Here is a 27,620-nt window from a genome sequence, read left to right as displayed (position 1 = left end):
TGACATAAACTCGGCTCTGCCTGTGAATCACTCTTTGCTTCTCTTCTTCCTTCCTTCCCATCATTTCATATATCACTCTCCACTTGCTGTCTATCTGAGAACAAGGCACAACTTGCTATTGCAATAAACTATAATCTAATTATCCACACCTAACAACTCTTGCACTTAATCTATAATAAAATGATGACAGAAAAATGTTATAGCCCTGCCTTTAGTAGCCTCATACAGCTCCTACTGTTTCCTCCTCATGTCCTTACCAGCCATGTCTGCACAATGTTATATCATGAGTAATAATTTAAAAAAATCTATATACATAAAACACACACATGCACGCACAGTGACATTTTAGACCTTCTTCAGAATACTGTATATACTATGGGCATCCTTACATTATTATTTATTACTAGAGCTACAATAATAAAGCAATGAGGAGGGGGAAGTAATAAATATGAAATAATGTATTTATGATGATTCCATTTGTTTCACTATCCACTCTGTGCAGGGCAAAGCTTATTACATTTTTAAACTGTAGAGATACAATCTTTTGTCTTATTTAAAATATAAATCTAATATAATCTGCTTCTTAATGTATGTTCTTTAAAATACAGCGTGTGTTTTTTAATATATTATAATTATTATTATGTGGACATGCATATTAGATCGTTTTTTAGTAAAATATAATCCCTCCAGAAAGGCAGGAAATGCCCAGAAACTTACTTTAAAACTAAATATGTTCCCTAAAACGGTGACAGAGCTACAGACCCATGACAGCCTTACACAGGTAGCCAGCAGCTGTGACCAGCACTACTTGTGCAGTTAATAAAAGGACAGGTAATGTTTGTCGCGCTGTTGCACACACAGCACGCTCGTTTGTTTCAGTTCGTCAGTTGCAACAAGACAGCTTACCAACGTGTACGTAATAAGCTAATACTCCTGTGTGCTACACACTACAGTGTACGCTGTACACCTACTTACTGGGTTTGTCGCATCAGTCTGTGTCTCTGAGTTAACTTGTGTTTCTCCTACAGCTCCGGACCGCAAAAAATGCGCGTGCTCTTTGTGACCTCGTTCCCGGCTCGTAACCAGCGCGTTCTGCCGTCGAGGGCGATCATTGGTTAAATGTGATCATGTGACTGATGCAAGCCAGATCCTTTTATTTAGCAAAACTATGATTAATAGTTAAATATTATTGTTGAGGGGCACAGACAGGACTCCGCACGCACACACACATAAAAAAATAATAAATAAATTAAAAAAATTTAAAAGTTGCCTCAACAAAAGGGCACTTTGGGCACTCATCAGGAAAGGGGCGGGTGCTCAAGCCCCTCTAGCCCCCCCCTCTGCACGTCCCTGGAGCGTGCTGTGTGTGCAACAGCGCGACAAACATTACCTGTCCTTTTATTAACTGCACAAGTAGTGCTGGTCACAGCTGCTGGCTACCTGTGTAAGGCTGTCATGGGTCTGTAGCTCTGTCACCGTTTTAGGGAACATATTTAGTTTTAAAGCAAGTTACAGGGCTTTTCCTGCCTTTCTGGAGGGATTAATTACACATAACATATAATGTAATTGCAAGGAGGTATTTCTGTAGTCTGTAGATACTAGATAGTGGAAAAGGGGTGGGATTAAATAAGCTTATGCTTCTTCCTGCTCCTTTTTGAACATGGACGTTATTTGGAGTTGTGGTTGCTCGTTTTCCTTTTGTTTGCTTTGTTCATTTGTCTCTTTTAATTCTATTTTTTTTATACTTTTTCAACATGTTCAAAATAAAGATTCAATCAATCAATCAATCAATCAATCAATCAATTATATTTCACTAAAAAACGATCTAATATGCACTTCCACATAATTATGCATTATTATAATTATAATATATTAAAAAACACACGCTGTATTTTAAAGAACATACATTAAGAAGCAGATTATATTAGATTTCTATTTTAAATAAGACAAAATTTGGATTTTACAGCAGTAAAATGATTGTATCTCTGCAGTTTAAAAATGTAATAAGCTTTGCCCCTGCACAGAGTGGATAGTGAAACAAATGGAATCATCATAAATACATTATTTCATATTTATTACTTCCCCCTCCTCATTGCTTTATTATTGTAGCTCTAGTAATAAATATGTAAGGATTCTGGATCAGCACCATGATGCCCATAGTATATACAGTATTCTGAAGAAGGTGTAAAATGTCACTGTGTGTGCGTACATGTGTTTGTTTTATTTAGATGGATTTAAAAAAAAAAAATTACTCATGATATAACATTGTCCAGACAAGCCTGGTAAGGACATGAGGAGGAAACAGTAGGAGCTGTGTGAGGCTACTAAAGGCAGGGCTATAACATTTTTCTGTCATCATTTTATTATAGATTAAGTGCAAGAGTTGTTAGGTGTGGATAATTAGATTATAGTTTATTGCAATAGCAAGTTGTGCCTTGTTCTCAGATAGACAGCAAGTGGAGAGTGATATATGAAATGATGGAAGGAAGAAGAGAAGCAAAGAGTGAATCACAGGCAGAGCCTAAATTATTTCTCACAGTTTTTTGTTGCCTTATGGTTCCAAGCGCTGTCACCAATCTTTGCATTTTGTTATTATCTCATGACACTTGTTTAATCAGCTACCATCTCTCCTGTGGACTTTTTAATGTTTACAGTCTCAGATCAACACAGCCCTGCCCTCCAGCACTATCAGCAGCAACCCCTCAACAGCAACATTGTACCCATCGGCTACGTTTGCTTTGCCTTGTTGCCCATATTAGATTCTTGATGAATGTGTGTTGTTGTTATTCAGCCTGGTTCAATGTGCCCCTTTTTAACTTTGAGCACCCGCCCCTCTCTGCACGGCCCTGCCCAGATCGGCGCACAGAATTTGCAGAATGGGCAAAACAAAAATTGGAACAGGACCCTCAGTTCATGCAGAAGATTTTGTTCAGTGATGAGGCAAACTTTTATGTGAATGGTGAAGTTAACCAACAAAACCACCGCTATTGGTCTGACACTAACCCACATTGGATGGATCCCTCCAAGTCTGTTGGACCAACAAAAGTGATGGTTTGGTGTGGTATATGGGGTCCAACGATAGTGGGTCCATTCTTCATCAATGGAAACCTCAAGGCCACTGGATATTTGAAATTGCTACATGATGATGTGTTTCCCTCTTTATGCACTGAAGCTGGCACGTTCCCTGAGTTTTTCCAGCAAGATTGATCAGACTGATCCAAAACCCTGCCGCCAGATAAGAATGCTTCATGAAATTATTCCTACCAATCTCTGTAAAACTGCAAAATAACTTTTGTTTATGTGATAGCTGAATCACGCTAGTCCCAAACATATTACACAGTGTATAGTATACATATTTATTAATGCAATTTGCGCTAAGATTATTATTAAACCTGGGTTATATGGTAAAGTGGAGGTGGTTGACCTCTAAGGGTAGGAGTGGTATGACAGAGGTTGTGCAAATGGTAAAATTCTGTCTAATACCAATTGTAAGAAAACAGCTCTACCTGAATAGTGCCGGAGTTACCAGGCTTTTCCAAGCGTCATTGTATTTATTATTAGAAAACCAGAAATCAGAGGGGGGAAAAAACAAACTAACAAGGAAACGTTGAATCAAACTGATAACAGTGCACGATTTATTCGTTTTTCCTATTAAAACCAATGACTGTAGAAAACCTTTCTACAGTCATTGATTAAAACCAAAACAAACAAAAAAGTTTGCTTTTGATACTCGCGATATGTTACCAAATCTCGCGATACTACGTACATCCCATTCGAGCTAAACTGGAGGGATTTCTGTAGTATTGAGCGAGCAGCTAACACGTTAGCAACACTGAGATAATCTATTTGCAAATAACTCGCTCCTTAAAAAAGGAAACCAAGCCGGCTCAGAGGTGAGGACGTATTCTTACAAGCGATGCCCATTTGTTAGCTACTTAAACGTAGCTTAGAGAGAATAGCTGTAGAAAACAGTCATGGTAAACTGAACTCTTGTGTAGCCTGTGGTGATACAGGAGTGAAGCAGTTTATACCGTTCTTAACAAACCAGTGAATACCTTCTTGAGATAATTCTTGATAATTGTCAAATATGGCAACTAACGTAAACATTAGCTTTTGGTTAAGCTACTAAAGTTGGTTTCGTGTTTGTGCAGCTGAGCAAAGAAGCTAATGCCACTTTTATCTTACTTCGCACTTTTACGTAGTTAATGCTAGGAACCTGTCTGCATATAACATTAACGTGTTAACACTTTTATCGTAAAGTTATAAAGCATGAAAATGGTGCACTTTAGAATTGCTTAGCTAAACTTTACATGGCCGTAGTGTAGTCTTTTTTTTAATCGTACTGTGAGACTTTCGTTTGTGTGCTGCATCTTCCAGGATGGATTTAGAAGACGACACGACCATTTTAACAACCCTGAAGTCCTTCAATTCCTTCATCAGCCGCCCCGAACATCCACAGCGGCTGTCAGAACACTCAGCAGGGAGTGGAATCCTGCAGAGTCAGTACAAGCGCAGCATGGAGGTACATACAGAAACTGTTTGCATCAACAGGGGGGCAAAAAAGCTGAACAAAAATAGCACCAGCATTCAGCCTCCGCACTTACTAGCATATCCTTCTTTTAGCTTTTAGAAGCAGCAGAGAGGGTTCACTCCAAGAATCGCTACCTGCAGTTGGACCAGGAAAAGAAACAGATGGAGCTGAGTCACAAACGGGCTCGTTTTGAACTGGAGAAGGCAGCCTCAGACAGCGCACGAGACTTGGAGGTACATGCCATACATACTCCTTTAATACCACATGACCAAGGCATCAGATAGCTCACCACCTTGTTATGTTGCAGCATGAGGTGGATCGGAACCAGGAGCTTTTGGGACAAATAAAGAAGCTGGAGGAGAGAGCGGAAGAGGTGAATAAGAAGCTAACAGAGCAGAAGGAAGCAAATGATGCTCTCCAGAAGAACCTGGAGGGTCTAAACAAGACACTGGAGGAAAGAGATGATAAGCTTGGCACAGCTAACCAGGTGCACGCATGCTTGTAGATTTGCACGCACAGTTATTTTGCCAGTCTGGTAGTGCCTCTTATCTTATACTGGATTACCTCTGTTATCTGTTTGCAGACCATCAGCTCTTTGAAGGATGAGATCAGAGAGCTCAGGCAGAAGATTCAAAACCAAGACTCAAAAATGTCTGCTCAAACGCTTGAAAACCAGGAGTTACAGGAAAAGCTAGATTTGCAACAAAGGTACACACACAAACAAGGACTGACACTTTGCTCTTTTTCATGCTAATAAATATTGAGCTGTACTGCTTAATATAAATGCTGACCATGCAGTTTTCTTTGATTGCTGTTATGATCAGGAAGTATCAGGAAGTCTCTCAACTTTGCCAAAGTCTCCAAGCTGCGCAGTCCTCATGCTCTGATCACATAATCAAGATTAAGGTACGAAATGCTGTCGCTTCTATTGGGCTCCTTATGGTTTCACTTCAGAGTTTAAATGGTGTACGGATTTGTCTGTAGTTCAGAACATTCCAGTGTCCACAGTTCATGGAGAGAAACTAGTTGAAATAGTTAAACATAGCAGTTTGTACGTCTTTGCACTGATGTAGACGGTGTGGTTACACAGTGTTATGTAGCTCACTCTACAGCGAATGTAAACCTACTAAATATGATTACGATTTAGACGTATAACCAATGCATGTGCAGTATATCAGTTCAATTTTCTACATATCAGCTTTTTTGTTCAAACTACCTTTCTCCTTCAAATTGCATAAAATGAGTTTAAATGTATTTTTCCCCTCATAACATAAACTTATCGAACATACCATTTTGCCTTCAGAACAGCCTTAATTTTCAGAGCATAGATTCAACAAGGTGTTGGAAACATGCCTCACAGATTTTGGTTCATATTGACATGATGGCATTACACAGTTGCTGCAGATTTGTCTGTCTGTTGGACTGAGATCTGGGGACTGTGGAGTACAGTGAGTTCACTGTCATGTTCAAGAAACCAGTTTGAGGTGATTTGGAGTCTTGTGACATGTCACGTGATCTTGCCGGAAGCAGCCATCAGAAGTTGGGTACACTGTTCATAAAGAGATGGACATGGTCAGCTACAATCGTCAGGTATGGTGTAGGTTTAAATGATGCTTAGTTGGTACTAAAGCCCTTTTTCCATTAGTACCCACTCGGATCAGCTCGACATCGATCAGGCAACAATTTTTACTAATCTTCTGTTGTCCACTTTTGGACAATAAAAGATTGCTGAGTCGTTGCCACATGATTGGTGGTTAGATATTTACATTAATACAGGTGTGTGTGTGTGTGTGTTTGCTTGTTTGTTACAGGTATTTGTTTCCATAAAGTGTGTCATTAATCTGAAAACTGTATTACTGGTGAATTCCTCACTTTCTAATTTGGCAGGAGTTGGAAAGGCGGCTTGTGTTCCAGGAGCAGGACTTTGCCATTGTGAAGACTGTAAAGTCAGAGGTGGCCAGAGTTCCAGATCTGGAAAAGGAGCTGAAGCGCCTCAGAGATGATAATGCCTACCTCAGGTTAAATACATTTTTGAAGTTTCCTTAACATGTAAACTCTTTACACTGTAGTGGAGGGACCTTTCAATCCACAAGTTTCACACACACATATACCACAAGCTCTCTTTTCTTTAACAAGTGTTTTTGGTATTTGTAATATGTGTTTGTGCCTGTGTTGTCTCTAAAACCTTACACTATATGTTTAGGTTGATTCTGTTTGTACCACGTAGTTTGGATGCTATCGGGCATTAATGAGCATACAAGCATTTTGAAAGATTAAGTTGGATAACAGAAGATCCATTTGTCAAGTAACAGCCAAACAGCTTGTCAGACTAAGTGGAGAAATTTAGCAGTTGGTGTGTTTATCCACTTATCCTTTCTGTTGTATTACAGAAATCTCAATTTAAAGCATGAAACTCTTCATACTTTCTCAAGATAACAGATTAAGAATTTTGCTGAAGATACCATAACTGTAACTAGGAATGTTCCTTATTCATAAGTCGATTAAATGGGAGGGGGAAAAAAAGACTGACCCTTCTAAAAGTACTCAGACAATCAAGTTGCATTTTAAATGCTGCTGAAATTTGTGACACTTTGTGCTGTGCATACACATTCACATTAGCTTGCAAAGTGTGCCAGTGTTTTGCAGCCATCTGTCCTTACAGATAAACCTTTACACACTTATGCAGAAAGCAGTATTTTCTGGTCGAGTGTTTGTGTGTGTGTGTAACTGTCCTAAACAGGAACAAAGCTAATTAGCCAATTATTTTATTTTTTTAAATAATTTTTATTTGTTTATTTTTATTTTTTTAAGTGGAATGTTATATCAGTAGTGTGGGGAGGGTGTGTGTGGTGGGGGACATGCTCCTCACACTCTCCCCATCTCTCATAAAAAATCAGTAAGGAAAGCAAGGAAGGGATGTGCATAATGGAATGGGTCATCACACTAAGATTACTCTGGCCAGACGTAAATGGAATACTGCAGAGCTGCACTGCACTCCTTGTTTACATGTTCTGAGACAGAGGGTGACTGGGGGGCAAGGGGCTGCCATTTACTGAGAAATCCTGCTTAACATCTCAGGGCCAACAGTCAACTGGCATACATGAATGTAATCTCAATAAGTACTTGTTCATATTACTGAGTATTTCTGGTGCTGGATAGCAAGAGGAGCAAGTATTGCAGGTTTAGTCTGGGAAATGTGACTGAAAAGAAAGACCAGGTGGATCAATCAGCATTTTGTCTGATCTTCCAAGGCGAGTCCATTGTCTGGTCTCCGATGGTTGGGAAGTCCTCAAACTGTGGGGAGATTCTTGTTTCACATTGCCTGAAACAATAGAAGGAAAATTCTTCTTTTATCTCCTAATCAGTCTCTGTTGTCTGGACCGAGCTCTTTTCCCTTATTCTTTCCTCCTCTGCAACCTTTGCATTTCCCCCCCCCCTAATTTCTACCGGCTTGTGTCAGCATAATCAGCTCCCTGGTGTAAACAATGTGAGCTGGGCAAAAATAGTGTTGTTGATTGAAGTGGGTAATAACATGGCCAAAACATATCAGACGTTTCTCAAGTAGAGTTCACAGAAAAGTCACCCTAATCCAACAAGTGTGACTAAAGTAAAGAAAACTTGAAAACTAGTGAGAGCAATGTATTATAGCTATAATGCACAGTTGGTACATTGTTACGGGCATTTGTCGTCAGTCACTGTAATCTTAATATATTTGAAAACGGTTTTCAAAATTGCATCCGAGTGTGACTGTAGCCAGGGATTGAAAGTTTCTCCATGTCTTGCGTTAGACACTGAGCTATCAGTTTAATTTACCTTTTTTGTCTCTGTTCTGTCCAGGGAGAGCAGAGAAAATTGCAGCCTGTTGAAAGAGGAGGTGGAGGGTCTGCGGAAGAAGCTGGAGAGGATGGAGAAAACCAAAGAAGAGCTGATCAACATGGAACTGGAAAAAGAGGTAAAAGTGTGGGCAGTTAGAAATATATAAATATTAAGAGAATTAAGGAATAAGCAAAGCTTCAATGAGACATTTTTAGATAGATTAATGACTCTGGCTGCATCCTCGTGAAGGTTTTTGTGACTCCCTGTCCTCTATGTTTGTTTTTGCAAACTTTGAAGTTTAACTTTTAGAATTTACTATCAAATATATTTTTTAATTAATAATCTAAGCTTAGAATGTCCTCCAAAAAGCCCTATACACACTGGGAGCAGTTCGTAGTGATATGGTGGCAACAGACCATAGAAAACAACTACAGGTGAAAAAAGTGCTGCTGAAGTGGGCGGGACTTGCGATAAACTATTCTCAGCTTCACGTGAGCAACTGAGGTGGCTACCAATGAGAGTGAAGAATACAGTTGATTAACATATAAGCTGGTAGCAAATATGGGAATGTCCACTAGCATTCAGTGTCAGCTTCAAGCTGATGCTTGACAAAAGACTGACTTCCTGTGTGTAGGCAACTTGAGTAAACATTTCAGTCATTACTTTTTAAAAAGCTATTGTCAGAGATAATTGGTGAATTATAAAATATGTACAATAATAAGAGAAGAAAATAATGTATTTATACTGCTGTGGGATGTAAAGATGCCATATTTGCAAGACTTCATACTGCATAAAAGTATTCTTTTTCTTCTGCTGTTGACTGTATTATATCAGCATCAACTTTTCCTGTACTCAAAAACAGTTATTTGCTTTGGTGTCATTAAAACTTAGAGGCTCACAGAGAAGCTCCACGCCTGGGAGAACCTTGGGCAATCTACTGGACTCAACATAAGGTCAGACACTATTTCAAAGTGTGTACGTTTGAATCACAAAGAAAAATATTTAAATAGACATTTGTGTATTTCTTTCTTTTTCTTTTTTCTTTTTTTTCCTGTTTTTAATCATGTATAAAGTGCCACTAGGTGGAGCTGTGGTCACTCCATACAAATGTGCCTCATCATTGTGGATTGAGTCCACCATTGTGTATAGATGTCTGTTTGGTACCTGCTTGTGAGTGCACCAAATGAGTCTCAATGCATTCACTCAAAGCTGGTAATGAGAGAATGATTGCATGTTTCCTCGTGAGCAATGAAGCTGATCTGACACATAAACACTGCAGACCTGCCGATGGCATGCATGCACGCACACATGCGCACCGTGTTTTTCTTTCTTTTGTGATTAACGTTGACTGTGAGGTAAACACAGCGCTTAATGAAAAGTGTGTGAGGATGTGTGTGGTTTTTTTTTTTTTTTTTTTTTTAAAGTGTGGGAGGAAAAAGTAAAAACTGCGATCTAATAAACTATGAAATTAAGTGAAATCAATATTTCCGTAAGGCTTAATTTTAGTCATATGTAATTTGTTATGTAACATTTTGAATCCTTAAAAAGTGAGATATTTAAAGTAAATTGTTGTAATTTTCTTCCTCAAAATCCACTGGATAAGGGGAATCTCATAGTTCTGTTATTGGCTTCATGTGTGATGCTGATGTAAAAGTGCAAAATATTAATGTTGCACACATGTTTAGCTCCTGATGATCAAAATAGCATCACAGTCACCTTTAGAAACTCCTTAAAGCTGTTATTCTGGTGTTTAATAAAAGCCCGAAATAAAATGTCAATGCGGTCAAGATGTTATTTTCTTGTCACAGTGTGTGCGACGTAGAGGCAGGTGGAAGTAAGTGTGTTTCATTCAGCAATTTGTTCACCTTTACTGCACTCGGTGCATCAGTGCTGTGCGAAAATTACTATTGATGTGGATTTGTGCATAAGTGGGATATTGTGATTGCCTTGTAGGCTATTAAACAGTCATTATTTCAGCATTTTACTGCTTGGAGTCTTGTCAGGTATATAATTGTCAAAGTTTTTATGAAGAAGTTTAAGAATCACAAAGTAAGTGAAAGTGAATTGGATATATGTCATATTCTTTTTGCGGTTAAGAATGATCAGGAGCTTTCAGAAGAAAGAATTGATGGCACTGCAGTGACAGAATAATGATCATATCTCAGGGCCGTCACTAATGTAACAGTGCCTGAATTAATGCTGACATAAAGTCGAAGCTGCTTGTTTAGGGCGGTTGTTGTTCTGTCATTAAATATGAAATGGCTCATAAGGGCTGCTGTGCTTTGACACTAAAGTTTGGATTTTCATTGTTGATTTTTCTATGGTTTGTTTTGTCATCTTGCGTTACTTAAAGCTAAATATAATTTATATTTATACATGATAAACATTTTCTCTCACAAGATATATCAGGATATGAAGAGTATGTAGCTGAGTTGCGACTGAGGATTGAATAAATGTAATTTACTGTACTTGAAGAGTTGACCTCCATCACCCTGAGATTTAATTCTTACCAACAATGTTGGTCTTTTGCCAGGAAGAAATAACTTAAAGGGAAAAGAGAAAACTCCTAAGAACAATAAATGTGTTGAGAAGTAGACGCAAGCCTTAAAGCTGCAGCCTGGATTTGCTAGCAGCTGGCTGGTTGCTAGAAGTTATTTTCTTTCCTTCTGTTATGTGAGATGATAACATTGTGCTTGGTTATGTGCGTGCCAGTGGGGATGACAATTGAAAATAAAATTGGAAGAAATAGAGGATGAAAATATCTTTATGCCTCCACGCTGGCGACAGCTGGGGCTGGAGGCATTTAAGTTTTGGATTTGTCCGTCGCTTTCTTTACATGATATCGCTCGAAAGTTTCACTTTGACTGGAGGATGAAGTGATTAGAATTTTGTGTGTTTAAAGTTCAAGACTTGATTTGGCCCTAATTCAAGAATCTCTAAATATCTGGAAAATGACATATATGATAAAAATGATCAGATAATGACATTTTTACACCAAAAGGTCACATGTTCTCATCGCTGTGAGATCATAATGTGCCACAAAATCACTTTTCTGACAACAATTCAACAGGAAATTGTGATCGTCTAGTCATATCTAGTTGGATACTGAATTCGTGCAACTTGACTGGTTGCTGGAAGTGCTTCTGGTCTTGCCATTGAAGGACAGCTGAATGATTAAAATACATTGAAAGGTCTTCCAGAAAATGTTTTTTCCCCCCTTATTATTGAAACTTTCACAAGCTACAGAAAGAACTGCAGCTATTTTGTGCATGTAAGTCACAGACTGGTTTTTGTGTGATAGATGGTGTATTAAATTGATTTAACTACTTCATGGTAGTGTTTGTGTGTATGCTGAATCTTGATGCCACATTGAAGGCCATACAAACTTGATGCTGTTCCCTGTGGATTAAGACTTTCTTTTAGCTCGTATGTGTCCATGATCCACCAGTGAAACAAGTTTAGTTGGAATGCTACCCAGTGTTCATAAATTGCTGGATTTTTATGCTAAATATTACTCGCAATTAAATAAAACCAATAAGAGTTTTGATAACTTTGTGCAATTTCTGGAGAAATTACAGTACAACTCCTGTACACTGTTTCACTTTACGTTGTTGTTGTTGTTGTTGTTGGTTTAGATGGGCTAAACATGTGTACAGATCCATTTCAGGAATACATAATCATACTGAAAGAGAGAGAAGTTCATCAAGTACATCAAAATCGGCCAGTTGATTCCATCTACGCTGGTTATAGAGGAGTTAAAATTAGCATGGTGATACTGTTCTATGTGCCAACAAGCTAAATTTCATGCATGAAAGGTTTGGGGATTGTCATCACCCAGCAAAGAGGGGGACCGACTTTATATAACTCAAGAACGACACAGCGTAAGATTTTCAAATTAATACCATGGGTGCGTTTACTACAAATCTTGTATGAGTTCTGGAGTGAATTTTGTCGAGGTCAGAGGTCAAGTTTCCAAACACAGAAAGTCAGTGTTCTCAGTTATTTATATTTATTATGATTTTAGCATTTCTTACTCCCAGTTCTTACTTAACAATTGGAAAGCAAATGGCTATGGTGAATAAAATCACTAAGGCTCATTCGCATCTATCCAGTGGGACAAATTGGACTATTTGCTACTATAGCTATGTTTGATATCTGGGCTTTGGACTAAATTTTACTTTTGGCCACGTTTCCCGATTCACTTATGTGCGTTTTGTAAGCAAGACTCGCTAATCTGACAGTTCATTTTGTAGACCAGGTTACACCCCAGTTGTTCACAACATTGCACCCAATAATATGCAACCATCACGTTATTTGCAACAGCATCCAAGATGACTGACTCATGACCTGCAAAACAAAACAAACAAAAGGCAGAGGACAGAGAAATATCTGCTTGTGTGAGTTCAGGAAAAGGCTCATCCCTCTGTGCTCAGGGCAATGTTGAATTATCTAATTGGGATACCAAGGCCATTCCAGCTTATAATTCACAAAGTCATATTTTAGTCATGAGTTTATTTCCATACCTGAAGTCACGCCTAGATAAATGTTAAGTGGTACAACCCACTTTCCTAGAAAAAGTTCCACATAACGGCTGAACATAACCCCCACACAGTGTCTCGCTTACAGATTATGCCTTTATTAAATGATGAAGTTTCAGTCCGACTGCCTTTCACCAGGTGCAAAGGGAACGTCTATGTATGGATATGTTATGTATATACTCGCATGTACATGTATAATAGTTGTGATAACCATGAAGTGATATCCAACTTGCATGGATATCACTTCAAAAATTGTTAACTATAGCTGCAATACCAAAAGGGATGATTAACATATCCCATAAATGATTAATATAGCAGGAATATGACAAAAAAAGACATCAAATGGATAATTAAAATTGTGTGTGTGTGTGGACATTACTTTTGTACCTGATAAATGTTGATTAGACTCAAACATTGTAATTTATGTTTTAAGGTAGACAATGTGCAGGAGTTACATTCAGTTATAACAGTTCAATTGTGAAAATGTGCTCAGCATTAAAGGTCCCTTGAGATGAGACCGTTTCGCATGCCTTGTACAATAATGCATTCCATCATGGACGCTTGCTTTTGAATTGTGTGCTGATAACAAGGAAGATACTGTATCTCCTCTTTGGCCTGAAGGCATTCAGGATTTGCAAAAGAATTTCAGATTTGAGTTCAGACCATGGAAAATGAGTTTACCATGGTCTGAATAAAGCAGCTAGTTTATTCATATAATAAGCACTATAGCTAGCGTTTGGGGATGCAGTAATCACCGATCACTTACAGTGGTTGTCATAAGCGCCATTCAATCATTTTGCGCTGCTTAACCATGTCTGAGTTGTGAGGTCAGCAGTCCAAGCAAACATGCCCAGACCTCCTTCTCCCTGCCCACTTCCAGCTCGTCTCTGGTGTCATCCAAGCCAGGTGAGAGATATAATCTCTCCAATATGTCCTGGGTCTGCATCCTCTTTGCAGGACATTCCCAAAATACTTCACCTAGAAGGCGCCCACGAGGCGTCCTTATCAACCACATCACCTGGCTCCTTTCAATGTAGAGGAGAAGCAGCTGTACTCTGAAACCCTCAGAATGAAAAGGCTCGCATCCTATCTTCAAGAGTCAGTGTTGCTTCAATTGGTACAAATCTATGCATTTATTACTAACCATCATTACACAGTGTAATATCAGTTAACGCTGCTCCATGAGATTAAAAGAGTAAGAAACTAAAAACTTAGATGGGAGGTGATGTCAGTTTATTAGATCTCCCAGAATTGACAGTATTTGTCTTCAGACATGGGTAGTTTGCAAAGGATGGTCAAATGCAGTTTTTTCTTAACATCTCTCCAACAGTAAGTAATGATAATTTTTCATTAGAAACAAGTTCTAGCATAGGCCACCTAAATCTCACAACTGCAGTAACAGAGGCAACGTTAGCACGCTACCGTATATGTTTTTTTTTTTTTTTGTTTGTTTGTTTTTCTTAAATGGACTTAATGCAGTAGTATGAATCAGGTGCTGAGTGGATAATCCAGCACCAGCTTCATATGTAAAATATATAAAACAACACACACAGTACCTGTGGATGAGAGACGAGATGACTGCTCGAGGCTGTGACTTATTTGTGTTCACATCATGACCTTGAAAAAAAGATTAATTCTTTCTCTGGCTCCTGTTCCAGCAGCTGTAATGTTGCTGAGGTCAATATGAACACGTGAGTATAAATTTGGTGTGGTGGTGAGCAATGTTGCCTCACAGCAAAGAGATCTTGGATTCAGATCCCCTTCGGCCAGCTGGGCCCTTCTGTGTGCAGCGTGCATGTTCTCCCTGTGCCTTCCCCTCTGGGCTCTGGCTTCCTCCCATAGTCCAAAGACGTGCATGTTAGGTTAATTGGTGATTCTAAATTGAGCATAGTTGTGAATGGTTGACTGTCTCTCTGTGCTAGTCCTGTGACAGAGTGGCAACATGCCCAGGGTGCACACGAGTCTTGTCCCTCAACAGCCGGGACCCTAACATGGATAAGCGGAAGAAAATGGATATGCGTGTGTATGTGAATGTGTATGCAGGTAGTCTTTGTGTTATTTTCATCATACTTACATTTAAGACATTATAGGCTCTAAATGATCGTTGTCATTGCCTCCAGTTTTCATGTACATTTTATATTTGTCTGAAGTTTTTTGGGCTTGAAATGCTGTTTGTAATAAATCCTCACCATCCAGTTTTCACATGGAATACTCTTGTCTGCCTTGAAGTTGATGTGTACTCACAGTAGGGAATCCGTAGTGCGTCAAAGCACATTTGACCCCCAAAGTCCATTATGTTTAACTAGTGTGACCGTTTCAGTTAAGCACATCAAGCCTTGGCCCACTTTTTAGGAGGTGAGCCCAGGCACGGTTCAGTTGGACTCATACAGGGTACACGTTGTAGTGTAATCACTAACGTGTAACACTTCCTCACTAACACCCTCTCTCGTGAAAATCACCGTGCTAACTAATTAACAAATCTATAAGGTACGTGAGGACAACGTGTTATTGCTTAAAAAAAAAAGGTTACAATTAAAGCACATAAAATCATGAACCTCATTTGTTGTGCAAGAATGCGTTTCAAAAGCAAGTGTCTGCCTGAAAGAGGGAGAGAGAGTAAGCAGGGGATAAGATGCTGAGAAACTGAAGTGTACTCTGGCCCCGGATCGTTAAGTGTTAGCGCAGGCCAGCAGGCGAGGGGAGAGGGCGGACAGTCAAGCTTGGGCATGGTACAAAGCAATTGTGTGAGTACACCCTTAATCTGCCTGCTCAGCCTTTTCTGTTCATATCCCTAATTTGTCAGTAGATTGCCTAATCATGGCACACAAGCCCAGGTCAGGTCTCTTGGTGCTAGTATGTGAAACATGTAAAGCAGATTGATTTCATCGAGGAAAAGCAACTAGCCTTCATCTGTTGATATTTCCAGGTTTGTTGGTTGAATTGCTTAACCTGGTAATTTTCAGTTGCTCTGAAGAGTAAGCTACATCCTCTGAAAGTCTCTAGTTTTGCACTAAAAGTGCTGTGGAGCTAAATTGCCCAATCTTAAACCCATTTCACAAGAGGTGAGATGTTGGCTTTTAAACACATATGTGGCACATGCATTGCTGCCTTTTCACCGTCTGTTTTGTAACCCGTCAGTCTCTTCCACCGAGTGAGTTTGTTTTGTAGAGCAGTGACCAGTATTTACCCCACTGTCCTCCTCTCATCTCCCCCCCTGCTCCTCGTGTCATTTTATTTCTGAGCTCCCTACTGACCGGCAAACAAAAGACTGTGGCAGTGCCGTCGTGTTCATCTATTCTGCCCTTTCTGCTTTCTCAGTCGTATCAATTTTTCATTGCGGGAGTAAGTGTATGTACACATCTGTATGCTAACTGTTCTGTGCTGTGTCTTGTCTGTAGGAAACCCGAGGATCTGTCCAGGGAGGTGATTCAGATCCAGCAGAGAGAAATTGCTCTGAAAGAGCAGAACTACACACTCAACAGCCGGTAATACACACACACACTCGCTCGCACACAAAATCCCTTTCTCTCTCTTCAGACCTATTTCTCTCATTCTGTCTGCTTGCATGCCTCTCTTCCCCTCATGTATCTATTAGAGCATATCTCTGAGAAGTCCTTAATTGTCACAAAGTTAATTAAACTGGTCCTGATTCTGATAGCACTCCTGACAGTAACCACTGGTGTGTGAGTGTGTGTACGTGTGCGAGAGAAGGAATTCACTAATTAAACTTGTCCTGTTTAGACAGAGGTGATGTCTATAGGGAGGGCCGCACACGCGTGCTCTGGTATATTCGTGCTGCAACTCAGTCCAGCTAAGAAAGCTTTCATTAGCTAACAAGCGTTCCTCTTCTGCTGAGCGTATTGGGCTCATTATGAAGTATTAGAAACAGCAGAATGGGAGAGTCGTGGGTGTGGGAGGGGATGGTGATGGGAGCTTGCGGTGTAATTATTGCCCTTCGGCGTAATTATTGTCCTATTGATCAGACCTGGCACAAATCTCTGCTGAAAATAATTTCTGGACCCTTGTCTGGGATTTTTTGGTGTCAGTCAGGTAAGTCGTCTGTGAGTCTTATTATAAATTGACTATAAATTGCCTTTCTCAAATTGTCAGACTGTTCTGCATTAATCAACCTCTTTCCTTCTTTCTCTCCCCTCTCTCTCCCCTGTTATTAACAAACACACACATACGTACGAACGCGCACACATAAAAATTGCTTCCCACCAATTCATTTATTCTGCTCTGTCAGTGTGAGGAGTGTGGAGCGTTCACAGTCTGAGCTTCGTGCAGAGCTGACCCAGCAGCACAGCAAGACTCTGGAGGAGCAAAAGAAGAGAGAGGCACAGGACGCTCTTGTCCGTCGACTGCAGAAGCGGGTGCTGCTGTTAACCAAGGTACCTGGCGATCAGCCACGCACTCTCAAACACAGAGAAGTATTCATGCCTTCAAACATGACCTTTCAAACATCACCCAATGCGGTAATTTGACTCTAAACACTCAGTGAACACAGTAGCCAGATAGACTTGCAAGGCCAGCATTGAATTCTTAATCTCGCCTTTACGCCTCTGTCCTGCTAATTGGCCACCGGGTGTCACATGACTCCTCCATCTGTCTGTCTTGCTCCCCCCCCCCCCCCTGCTCTGCAGTTCTTGAGAAGACCTCCCTTAATATTGATTTCTTGATGTGTGTAATTCCCGACGTTATCATGCTTAGTCTCTCACCACACAAATCACACACATGCACACACCACCACCATAACTAGGCAGGATTGAAGGGGTGCTAACATTATAGCTCGGTGAAAGAATTTTTTTGCATCAAGTTTTCACAAAAGCGAAATAAGTAATTGTTATTTCCCAGCCAGTCACAGCCTATTTAGAAAAAAAAATCCATTATAGTTGGTGTTAAGTTCTGAGCTTTTAAACGTGAACTGTTTAAGCTGTTTATTTATTCAGGCGCAGTCGCAGAACAATTTGTTTTCAACAATGCAAATATGCCGAACACTCGAATTACCTTAATGATTGTAGTGAAGTATATTAATGACGTGACTTCAACCATATCTCCAACTGCCCAAGTTTATTTTTATTCATAATTTTTTCTTTATTATGTTTTTTTTTTTAATAATTTTTCTATGGCTTGTAATGTAGCCAGCAACCACTGATGTTATTCAGTTTCCTTCTTTCTTTCTCCTTTTTTTTAAGCTTAATTTTAAGGTTTAAGGCATTTTATATACTTTAATGACAAACAACTGAAAATGCCTTTTTTACTCAAATGGTTTTTAGTTTTTGAACTTTACTGAAAATTGAAAGGATCTTTTTGCTCACCTACAATTAGGGTATGCGTCATATAGCCTGAAGTCTGCATTGCAAAAACAATGTGAATGGTCTTTCATTTATGTATTCAATACTTTTAAAATGAAAAATAATAGCTCATTGAGTTTTGATTCAGGGAAGAATACAAGCTATCTGAGGAATATGAAGAATATCTGAGCAGTTGTTTTTAAGTTTTTATAAAGGGAAAAAAAAGATTAATCAGAGCATGTTTATCCACTTTTGAACTTTCCTCCAGGTGTCTTAGATGGATTTGAAATGTCACCCTGCCCAACTAAGAAATAAAACTCAAGAGAAGCAGCAGGTCCTCCTATTTGTGTATGTGGAACCAACAAAGTGACTGACAAAATAACTAAATTGTTATTCGGTTTTGATTGTCGTCAGTAGTTTGTATATTGATCAGCTAACCAGTTCATCAAGTAAATGTTTGACCTTTGAAGAATTCTTTGGAGAAGAGAAGAGAACTGGTTAATTAACTAATTGCCCCACAAACCCTTGAGGTTCTTCTACTCTTTACTATGAAATGCAACATTTTGTCTTTGCCACAAGGCGGCATCTCCTTTAAGCCACCATTGGTCTGGTTACTTCTTTTACCTTCACATACTTTAGTGGGACAGACTCCGTGACCCATTAGAGGCATGGCCAGAGCTTCACGCACTGGATAAAACAGTTGACACAAAAGCAATTTCAAAAAAAAAAAAAAAAAGATGATGATGAAAACAGTAATGATAGTTTTATCATTCTGTCCACCCATTCCCTGTTTGTTTGTGTGTTTTTAAATTGAGAGTTTTTATCAGAGAAGAGGTGACAGATTTTGATTAAGATTGAGTGAATTTCTTGGCACATTAATGGAGAGTAAACAGCCAAAGGGCCTGCTGGTTAGTACTGGGAGTGAACACATGCACATTGACCTCTAAACGTACTCATGTGTGCCTTTTTTGTATTTACTTCTGTTCATTCTGTCTTCCTATTTATCTTCTTTTCTCCTCTAAAGAGAATCTTGTAGGATGTATGAAGTCAATGGTTGTGTGTCAATGCTTGGCAAACTAAACTGCTGTAATGCATTTGACGGACTCATTTCTTAGCAGACTATCTTGATTTTGATCTGACTGGTTAGTTTTGCCATGGTTTGTTTGCAGGTAGTAACCAGTATGCTATTGTACAAGGATTATTATTGCTGCCCACTGTTGGGATTTGGGCAAAATTTGGGGTTAGGGTTATGGTCACAGGCGAGGGTTAAGATGCGTCCACACGCACGTCACTTTGAAGCTGGTTCCCTAGGTGACCCTCTAATGTGTTACGTAGCAGGTCATATGCCAATCAACGGTATCCTTCACTCTTATTTGTAGTTGCTTCAGCCGCCGTCTGGAAGTTGAGAAACGTTTTTCTTCCACCTCATTCTCCTCCTCTTCTTCTCAACTGGACTGGAGTCAGTCACATCCATAAACACTCATTTATTCTCGATATTGTCACAGTGCTCATTGTCAGCAGATTTGACATGCGACCCTCTTGTCTCTGGACAGCTGACAACAAGTCAGCTAATCAACAGCTGGTTATAAGCTAGCATTATGCCAGCTAATCTTCGGCTAAAAAAATCACACTTTCCTTCTGGTAAACAGTTTGATTACATTACACAGTGTACTTTAAAACTTATGACATTTATTGCCGTGTTACATTAGCAGCTTTCAAGTGATGAAATGTGTTACACAAGTGTAAAGTCAGTTTGACTGGGTCAAAGCATCTCCATAATGGCTGGTCTTATGGGATGTTCCTGGTATGAAGTGGCCCACACAAAGGTCACAGAGTTCAGGATTCTGTCTCTGCCTTTTAATATGTAATTTCTGCTGCAGTGTCAGTGGCCACTCTAGAACAGATTTCATGTATTTGCACCTCCTGATTCACAGAGTCAGCCATTAGTGACTTCTCACAGAAATTTTGCTACGTAATGTTTGGTTCTTAACTTGATTATCATAAAATGCCACCTGCTTTGCTTTAAGATAAGATAAGATAAGATAACTCTTTATTGTCATTGCACAGTCATACATAGTACAGTAGTACAATGAAATTGGAAAAACTGTCCTACGTCGGCACTACATATAACACAACACGACACGATATGACACATCACAACGTAACAAACAACACAACACAGTATATTAACTTAGTATAAAAAAGAAGAATAAGTGTATGTGTATTGCACACTGTTATTATTGCACATTAATTATTATTGCACCTTGTTATAAATATAAATATTATTGTTATCGTTTTAAACATTGTTACCTCCCCCTAAAAAGTCCAGGGAGGTATCCAGTCAGGTCAGCTATTTACATTGATCAGGGCTATTGCCCTGTTGTAAAAGCTGTCCTTGAGTCTATTTGTTCGGGACCTCAGCAGCCTGAACCTCCTGCCAGACGGCAGCAGCTTAAACACCCGGTGTCCTGGGTGTGTGCAGTCCCGTAGGATGCTGCGTGCCCTCTTGAGACAGCGAGTGCTGTACAGGTCCTTCAGGGAGGGAAGAGGATGTCCAATGATTTTTTGGGCCATGTTGATGACCCTCTGGAGTGCCTTTCTGTGTGCTGTGGTGCAGCTGGAGAACCACACACCGATGCAATATGTCAGCACACTTTCAATGGAGCAGCGGTAGAAGACGGTCAGCAGCTCCTTCTTCAGGTCCATTTTTCTGAGGATTCTCAGAAAGTGGAGACGCTGTTGGGCCTTCTTTAAGACCGCAGAGGTGTTAGAGCTCCATTGGAGGTCTGTGTCTATGTGCACACCCAGAAACTTGAAACTGGAGACCCTTTCCACGCACTCCCCGTTGATGCTGACAGGCTGCAGCTCGGACTTCCTCCTTCTGAAGTCAACTACCAGTTCTTTTGTTTTGGTGGTATTGAGGTCCAGGTTGTTGTCTGCACACCAATCTGACAGCCTCTGAACTTCAGCTCTGTATGCAGTCTCATCTCCCCCTGAGATGAGCCCCACCACAGTGGTATCATCTGCAAACTTGATGACTGTGTTGTCTGGGTGGGAACTAACACAGTCATGTGTGTACAGAGTGTACAGTAGGGGACTCAGTACACTTTATACTTTATAGTGCACAGTGTACACTGACAGAGTCAGGAGGGGAGGAGTTGCATCATATGAACAGTGCTGACTGACAGTTCACTTCTAAGATAGCAAAGTGAACTGACAGCTGACCTCAGAGCATTGTGCTTTTCCTTTCTCTCACAAGTATTCTTGACTGGAGTGGTTACAGGTCTCACAAAAATGTAGACGATGATTACCAATTATTATGAAGTGTTATTTAGATTAGCTTGTGTATTAAATTACTATAAATTAACAACGTTAACCTTTTGTCTTCTCTAAACTATGGGACAGTCAATAGTCTTTTACAATTTATATTATATTGTGGCGGACCACCAGGTGGCTCCACTCACACCCAAGTTGAACGGAAGTGTTGGGGTGGAGATTTTGGCGCTCAATATATATGTGAAGTTCTGAGAGTCAGTTAATAAAGTTGGAGTGAGACACAGAGACCTCTCCTGTCGTTATTACATACCTCCACAATATATTATATTATTGTATCTAAATATTATACCGTTATAATTTTGAACATTTAATACCTGTTTTTGAGTGATTTCATTTATATCTAATCCTATTATTATTGCCTTTTTGATCCTCTATACAATGATCGTGCATTTATTAGGTTCCATTCACACACCACAACAGGCCATTGCAGTTTATTTTCTCTTTGCTTATGACTTCAATTTCTTATATGAACAATAAATGTAAAAATCTCATTTTATATGGATTTTTTTTTTTGGGACTCCATGAGATTCCTGTGACAGTGAAATATAAAATGAACCACTCAGACATGAAGCACACAGACCGACAACTTTGATAGCTATTTGGAAACTATGTCAGTCCTGTTGACGCTTTAAAAGAAATATTTTTCCTGTTGAAGAGAAGCAGGTATGCCTCTGACTCCATTACAGAGGACAAAACGTTTACTATTCAGCACATTAAAGATGAGATGATGAGGAAGCATAATATAGGCAACACGTGCTCTTTATTCATTCTGGTATTCTTTGTCTACAAAGACATTTTTCTTTGATTTGATTCTTCAGTTTTAGAAATACAGATGAGCATGGGCACACGCAAGCTTCTCTTATCACAGCTTGGATAAGAAAGCTGTAGCTGCCTCATACTGTGTTACTGACTTATGCAAGCAAACAAAAAGAAACATAGTAACAATTAGAGGAAAAAAAGTAAGAAAGATGCTTTCTTACTTTGTTTTTTCATGCAGACACAGATAGACATTTACTATGTGATGCTACAAAATGTTAAAATTCCCACAACTTTTTCTTTTACTTTATTGGATACGGTGAAATTTGTTTATTAATCAGCAGATTTACCGTGTTATAGTGCTGTTAATGTGTAACGTTTTATGTTGCAGGAGCGGGATGGAATGCGTGCCATATTAGAGTCCTATGACAGCGAGCTGGCGCCTACTGAGTACTCTCCTCAACTGAGCAAACGCCTCAGGGAGGCCGAGGACATACTGCAGAAGACACAGAGCCATAATGCAGAGATGGAGGTGTGTCTGCAGGCGTGCATAAATATACTTATTTTTTTGTCTTCTGCTCTTTGTTTTGTTTTTCAAAGTTGAATTTGAAAGTACTGACTTCCACTAAGCTGCCGACCAGATTATTATGCATGTAGCTGTTTGACACATGACTCGTAGCTGAGGGCACAGTAATTGCATGCTGCTTAGCTTCAGCTGCTTGTTGTTTACATCCTCAATACTCTTGTTTAGCGGACAGACTGAAACACATCTACAAAAATGGATAATACTGGACTTACGTTGCAGAGATTGTCACCCTTTTCTTTTAATTCCCTCAGTTTGACAGAATTGCCATGTTTAAGTGCAGAACCCCAGTTTGATTCTCTCCAGTTTTGCCCTTTTAAAGTTACTGCATTATGCTGTTTACACTGTGACTCACTTTTGAAAGAGATGGGCGAAATACCTTGAATTTCTCTACAAATCTTTTATTTTAATAATCAGCCAACAATCACTGTGAATTTGGCAGTTGCTGTGCTGAAACGGGAATCAGCACTAACCTAGCACCCCCTGCACTCGTAGTGTCACAGCTTGGCTAATCTAACATGAAGGTTAATAAAATGGTAAATGGCCTGGATTTATATAGCGCTTTACTAGTCCCTAAGGACCCCAAAGCGCTTTACATATCCAGTCATCCACCCATTCACACACACATTCACACACTGGTGATGGCAAGCTACAAAAGCTAAAATGCAGCTTGATCTGTAAGAAAATGGAACAAACACAAAAGCCTCCACAACACACTGCCTTAGGACACTACAATACAAAATAATAACCCATGAAAGACCTAATATTTTGGTTGATAGCAGCTCATTTCTCAACAGGGATGTTATTTTGAAGTACTAACTGGCTTCTTTCCTTTGTTTTTTGGAGGGCTATTACTGCATATCAGTAGGCTAGGGTCATTTTTCTTTTTGCTTCTGCATTACATTTCTTTTGTCCTGTTAATTCAGGCTCAGCTGACCAAAGCGCAGGAGGAGACAGGGACACTAAAACTGCAGCTACAAACAGTAAGTGAACCTGCAATCCCGTTTTTTTTTTTTTTTTTTTGTTGTTGTTTTTTTTGGGTTGTTGTTTTTTTTTTTTTTTTGTTGTTGTTGTTGTTGCAACATGCCGTTTCTATAAAAGGCACAGGCATTTTTCACCAGTCAAGTAATTAGCAGCCAAAGTATAAGCAGTATCAACCAGTTTGGAGACATGGATCCAAGAGCACAATCAGTCTATTTTTGCAAAAAGCGTTTGAGATGTAGCTAGCTAATTTCACATATAGCAGTTACAAAAAGATAAGAGCATAACCAGCATCTATGATTGTGCCATGTACACTATGTGAAATTAAAGGAAAGTAGCATGTGTGTGCACCTTTGGGTGGCCACCAGTATCATGTGCCCACTGTCCTGGAGGCTCCAGGTTAATAATTGATATAATTAGAAGAAGAGGGAAGGCAGACTTCAGTAGCAGGAGGTGGGAATCATGCATCTTTATGTACAATCTGTTGAAGTTACCTAGACAACATGCATATATAACTCCATTTAATTAATTAAAGGACTTTGTGACTCTGTTCCAGTCCGTTGCAGTGAAGAGACAGCTGAGTGTCAGTGTGTAGCCATCGATTTACTGGTTGATTTACCTTTCTGCCGTCACTGAATACCCCAAGATTTGGGCAGTGACTGAAAGAATAAAATCTCAGATACAGTGGCTTGCAAAAGTATTTGGCCCCCTTGAACTTTTCCACAATTTGTCACATTACAGCCACAAACATGAATCAATTTTATTGGAATTCCACGTGAAAGACCAATACAAAGTGGTGCACACGTGAGAAGTGGAACGAAAATCATACATGATTCCAAACATTTTTTACAAATAAATAACTGCAAAGTGGGGTGTGTGAAAAGTTCAAGGGGGTCGAATACTTTTGCAAGCCACTGTACAAGTGGAAATGAGCTTCATCCAAAAGTTTTCTGGGATCCCACTTAAAGGTGAGGTCAGGGGCTCAGTCATTCAGTAGAGGCTCACAATAGTCTGTCTATACATCCTGACTAAGACTCCTCCTGGATACTTCTTAGTTGAGGTGTTTCAGGCATGTCCTACCAGGAGGACACCCAGGGGCACACTGGAGAGATACTGTCTTATGTCTGGCTTGCCTCACTGTGCCCCTGGAAGAGCTGGAGGAGATGGCTGGGGAGAGAGAGAAATCCTGTTATCTTTGTTTAGACTCTGGTTCAAACAGCCCAGATTCATGTAAGTGGTAGAAAATTGATGAATATAACCACCCAACCAGCTAAATATAAGAATAAAATGAAATATGGATGCAAAAGAATCTATGCATCTATCTATACATAGTAATCTTTTAATGACAGTGTAAAAAAATGAAAACAGATGTAAACTTTAGCACGTTCTTTTTTTCAGTCCTGAGTGTGTCAGTACATTTAACAGGTTTATCTGTCAATCTTGGCATGTACATTTTTCTCAATTGAAGATTTTAGAAATGACAGAAAACTCTTACAGACAGAAGTATTCTGCTTTTAAATATAGTCCCGGATAACGTAGCGAGTTGGCAGGTGTGACCTGAAACCTTGAAACGCACCCTCTTTACTCATTCTATGATCTTCCTTCTTTTCTTGGCTCCTTGTTGCCGAGGTGACATCAACATAGCCATAGCAATGAGTATTGACGCGTGAAATCTACCTGTCTGGTATAGCAGTAATTACTTATCTGTCTTGGGAAGACTGGGAGTGGGGATGCACCGAGAGACGGGCAGATGCTGTCAGAGGAGGAGGAAAATTGGTGTGCAAATGGAAATGAGGGATAATTTTACAGACGAGAGCAAGATCAGAGGGGAAAAAACAACTATGAGACAGATGGAATAGAAACGAGTAAGAGGTAAAAAGATCAGGACGTTGTGAAACAGAAAATAAGTTAGTGGGCTAATGGTGTGTAAAGGATATATCTGTTTGTCTTGATGTCTGTGTCAAAAAGATAGCAGCCCACTATAATACAGTCTTCAGGATTTATCTGCAGGCAGAAGGTTTCTGCCAGGCACACGGCCAAAGGTGGTCTGATGATAGTACACCAGGATCATTTTCTTTGTGTCCCAGGCGGAGCTGGAGCTGGAGTCTTTAAAGAAGCAGCAGGCCTCTGCTACTGACAGCAACTCTTTACTGACCAAAGAAGAGGTCACCATTCTCAGGTGGGTTGACCTCAACTTGTTGCAATGAAAAATTCATGACTATACATATAAAGGATTAAATCACTAATGCCTCACATGCATGCCTGAGCACAGCTATACGCCTAAGATTAACCTGTTCACTCTGTGACATACATGGTCACATCTTTGCATGTTAGGCGTTATTAAACAGTGTATGTGCATGCATCTTTTTTCTCAGACAGAAAATTGAAGATTTAGAGAGAGAGCGGCAACGTTTGGAGGAGCTGAATAACATTCTGGAGATGAGACTGGAGAGGCACAACCTACAGGTAGGCGCTTTAAGTTCCCTCCAACTGTTTTCTGTGATGGATTTACTCGTCTGGCACAAAGGAACCAATTTAATAACCCCAAGGGCAGCAGACGAGCCCGCATGACACTACAGATTGATTCACACAAACGTTTCACATATCTGACAGTTTTTCAAACATAATTGGACCCAGGTGTGACTTGAGCAGCATCCAATGGAAAAATCGCACAACCTGTGGCTGATTTGAAATCCTTCCTTTGTTGGTGGAAAGGATTACAATACACAGAGCATTTCGTGGACCTCCCTAGTGTTAGCTGCGAATGACACTGGCTAAAATTAAATTGGTAGACAACATTTGTGAAACATAAACACAGACACACACATTTGACTGTGTGCATCTAATCCAGCTGCTTTCATCTTCCAAAGTTATTTAAGTCTTTTCCTGTTTTTTTCTTTTAAAATGGTGTGTGTGCGTGCGTGCGTGCGTGTGTGCGTTTCATCTCAGTCAGCTTCTCTAACTCCCCTGACTCGTACTGTGCCAAACTAAGCCAACAGGGCACTTTAATGAAACGTGTGTGGGCAAGCGTGTTGGTTCCATTTAGCAGTGGGTTGAATGAAATCCATGTTTTTTCAAGCATGACCACCACCTTTAAGGCAATTGACGTGTGTGTGTGTGTGTGTGTGTGTGTGTGTGTGTGTGTGTGTGTGTGTGTGTGTGTGTGTGTGTGTGTGTGTGTGTGTGTGTGTGTGGGGGTTTCAAGGTTACACAGTCAATGGATCAGGTCAGTTCTTAGGAGCTAATTTTTATGACTCTTTCATGGTCTAATGCACACCAAGAGACCTCTACATCAGACTGACTGAGGAGATGAGTGACTGAATGGAGAACTATTTGAAAGAAGAAGTGAATAGCTGAATAAGGATGAGTTAACAGAATTGATTGCTCAAATAAACTGACATTGCATTTTTTTTATTAGTATTATATCAACTTCCATATAAGATTTTCGTAGCCAGTCCCATTATTAGTGCCTTTATATTTAAATCGTACTGAAATACACAGGTGTCGATCGCTTGGATGACCAGTGCAGTGAGATTGCTTTTGAGCAATTTAGCTATAAAACTAGTGGTTGTACCTTTAAAATCTTGAAACCAGCATAGTGATCATTGAACACCTAAAATTAACTCTGAGTAGATCAGTAGAAGTGAATGAATGTAATTTTTTATCTTACAGTTAGTTAAAAACTAAGCAACAACTTTTTAAACTAGGAATCACATGACAGTGTATGAGCAGATATAATCCTTCTAAAAACGCCATACAAAGAGATTCTGATTTTAGAAGTGCTA

At 39.7% G+C, this 27,620-nt stretch overlaps 1 protein-coding gene across 1 annotated transcript in view; it reads left to right on the top strand.

The window, feature by feature from the left end:
• Positions 1 to 3,757: 3,757 nt before the first annotated feature.
• Positions 3,758 to 27,620, top strand: part of mad1l1 (mitotic arrest deficient 1 like 1) — a 76,717-nt gene continuing 52,854 nt past the window's right edge. The window contains exons 1-15 of the mRNA XM_004569025.5: positions 3,758 to 3,893; positions 4,378 to 4,522; positions 4,624 to 4,764; positions 4,839 to 5,018; positions 5,115 to 5,239; positions 5,356 to 5,437; positions 6,419 to 6,549; positions 8,369 to 8,483; positions 9,239 to 9,300; positions 16,284 to 16,370; positions 17,132 to 17,276; positions 22,663 to 22,803; positions 23,781 to 23,837; positions 25,923 to 26,014; positions 26,211 to 26,301. Of these exons, the coding sequence (XP_004569082.1) occupies positions 4,379 to 4,522; positions 4,624 to 4,764; positions 4,839 to 5,018; positions 5,115 to 5,239; positions 5,356 to 5,437; positions 6,419 to 6,549; positions 8,369 to 8,483; positions 9,239 to 9,300; positions 16,284 to 16,370; positions 17,132 to 17,276; positions 22,663 to 22,803; positions 23,781 to 23,837; positions 25,923 to 26,014; positions 26,211 to 26,301 (1,593 nt within the window). The 5' untranslated portion in view covers positions 3,758 to 3,893; position 4,378. The remainder of the gene's footprint in view (positions 3,894 to 4,377; positions 4,523 to 4,623; positions 4,765 to 4,838; positions 5,019 to 5,114; positions 5,240 to 5,355; positions 5,438 to 6,418; positions 6,550 to 8,368; positions 8,484 to 9,238; positions 9,301 to 16,283; positions 16,371 to 17,131; positions 17,277 to 22,662; positions 22,804 to 23,780; positions 23,838 to 25,922; positions 26,015 to 26,210; positions 26,302 to 27,620) is intronic.

Source organism: Maylandia zebra, linkage group LG6 (genome assembly GCF_041146795.1).
Source record: "Maylandia zebra isolate NMK-2024a linkage group LG6, Mzebra_GT3a, whole genome shotgun sequence".
Lineage (NCBI taxonomy): Eukaryota > Metazoa > Chordata > Actinopteri > Cichliformes > Cichlidae > Maylandia > Maylandia zebra.
The sequence above is the reverse complement of the archived record's forward strand: the minus strand, read 5'-3'. Positions and strand labels throughout refer to the sequence as shown.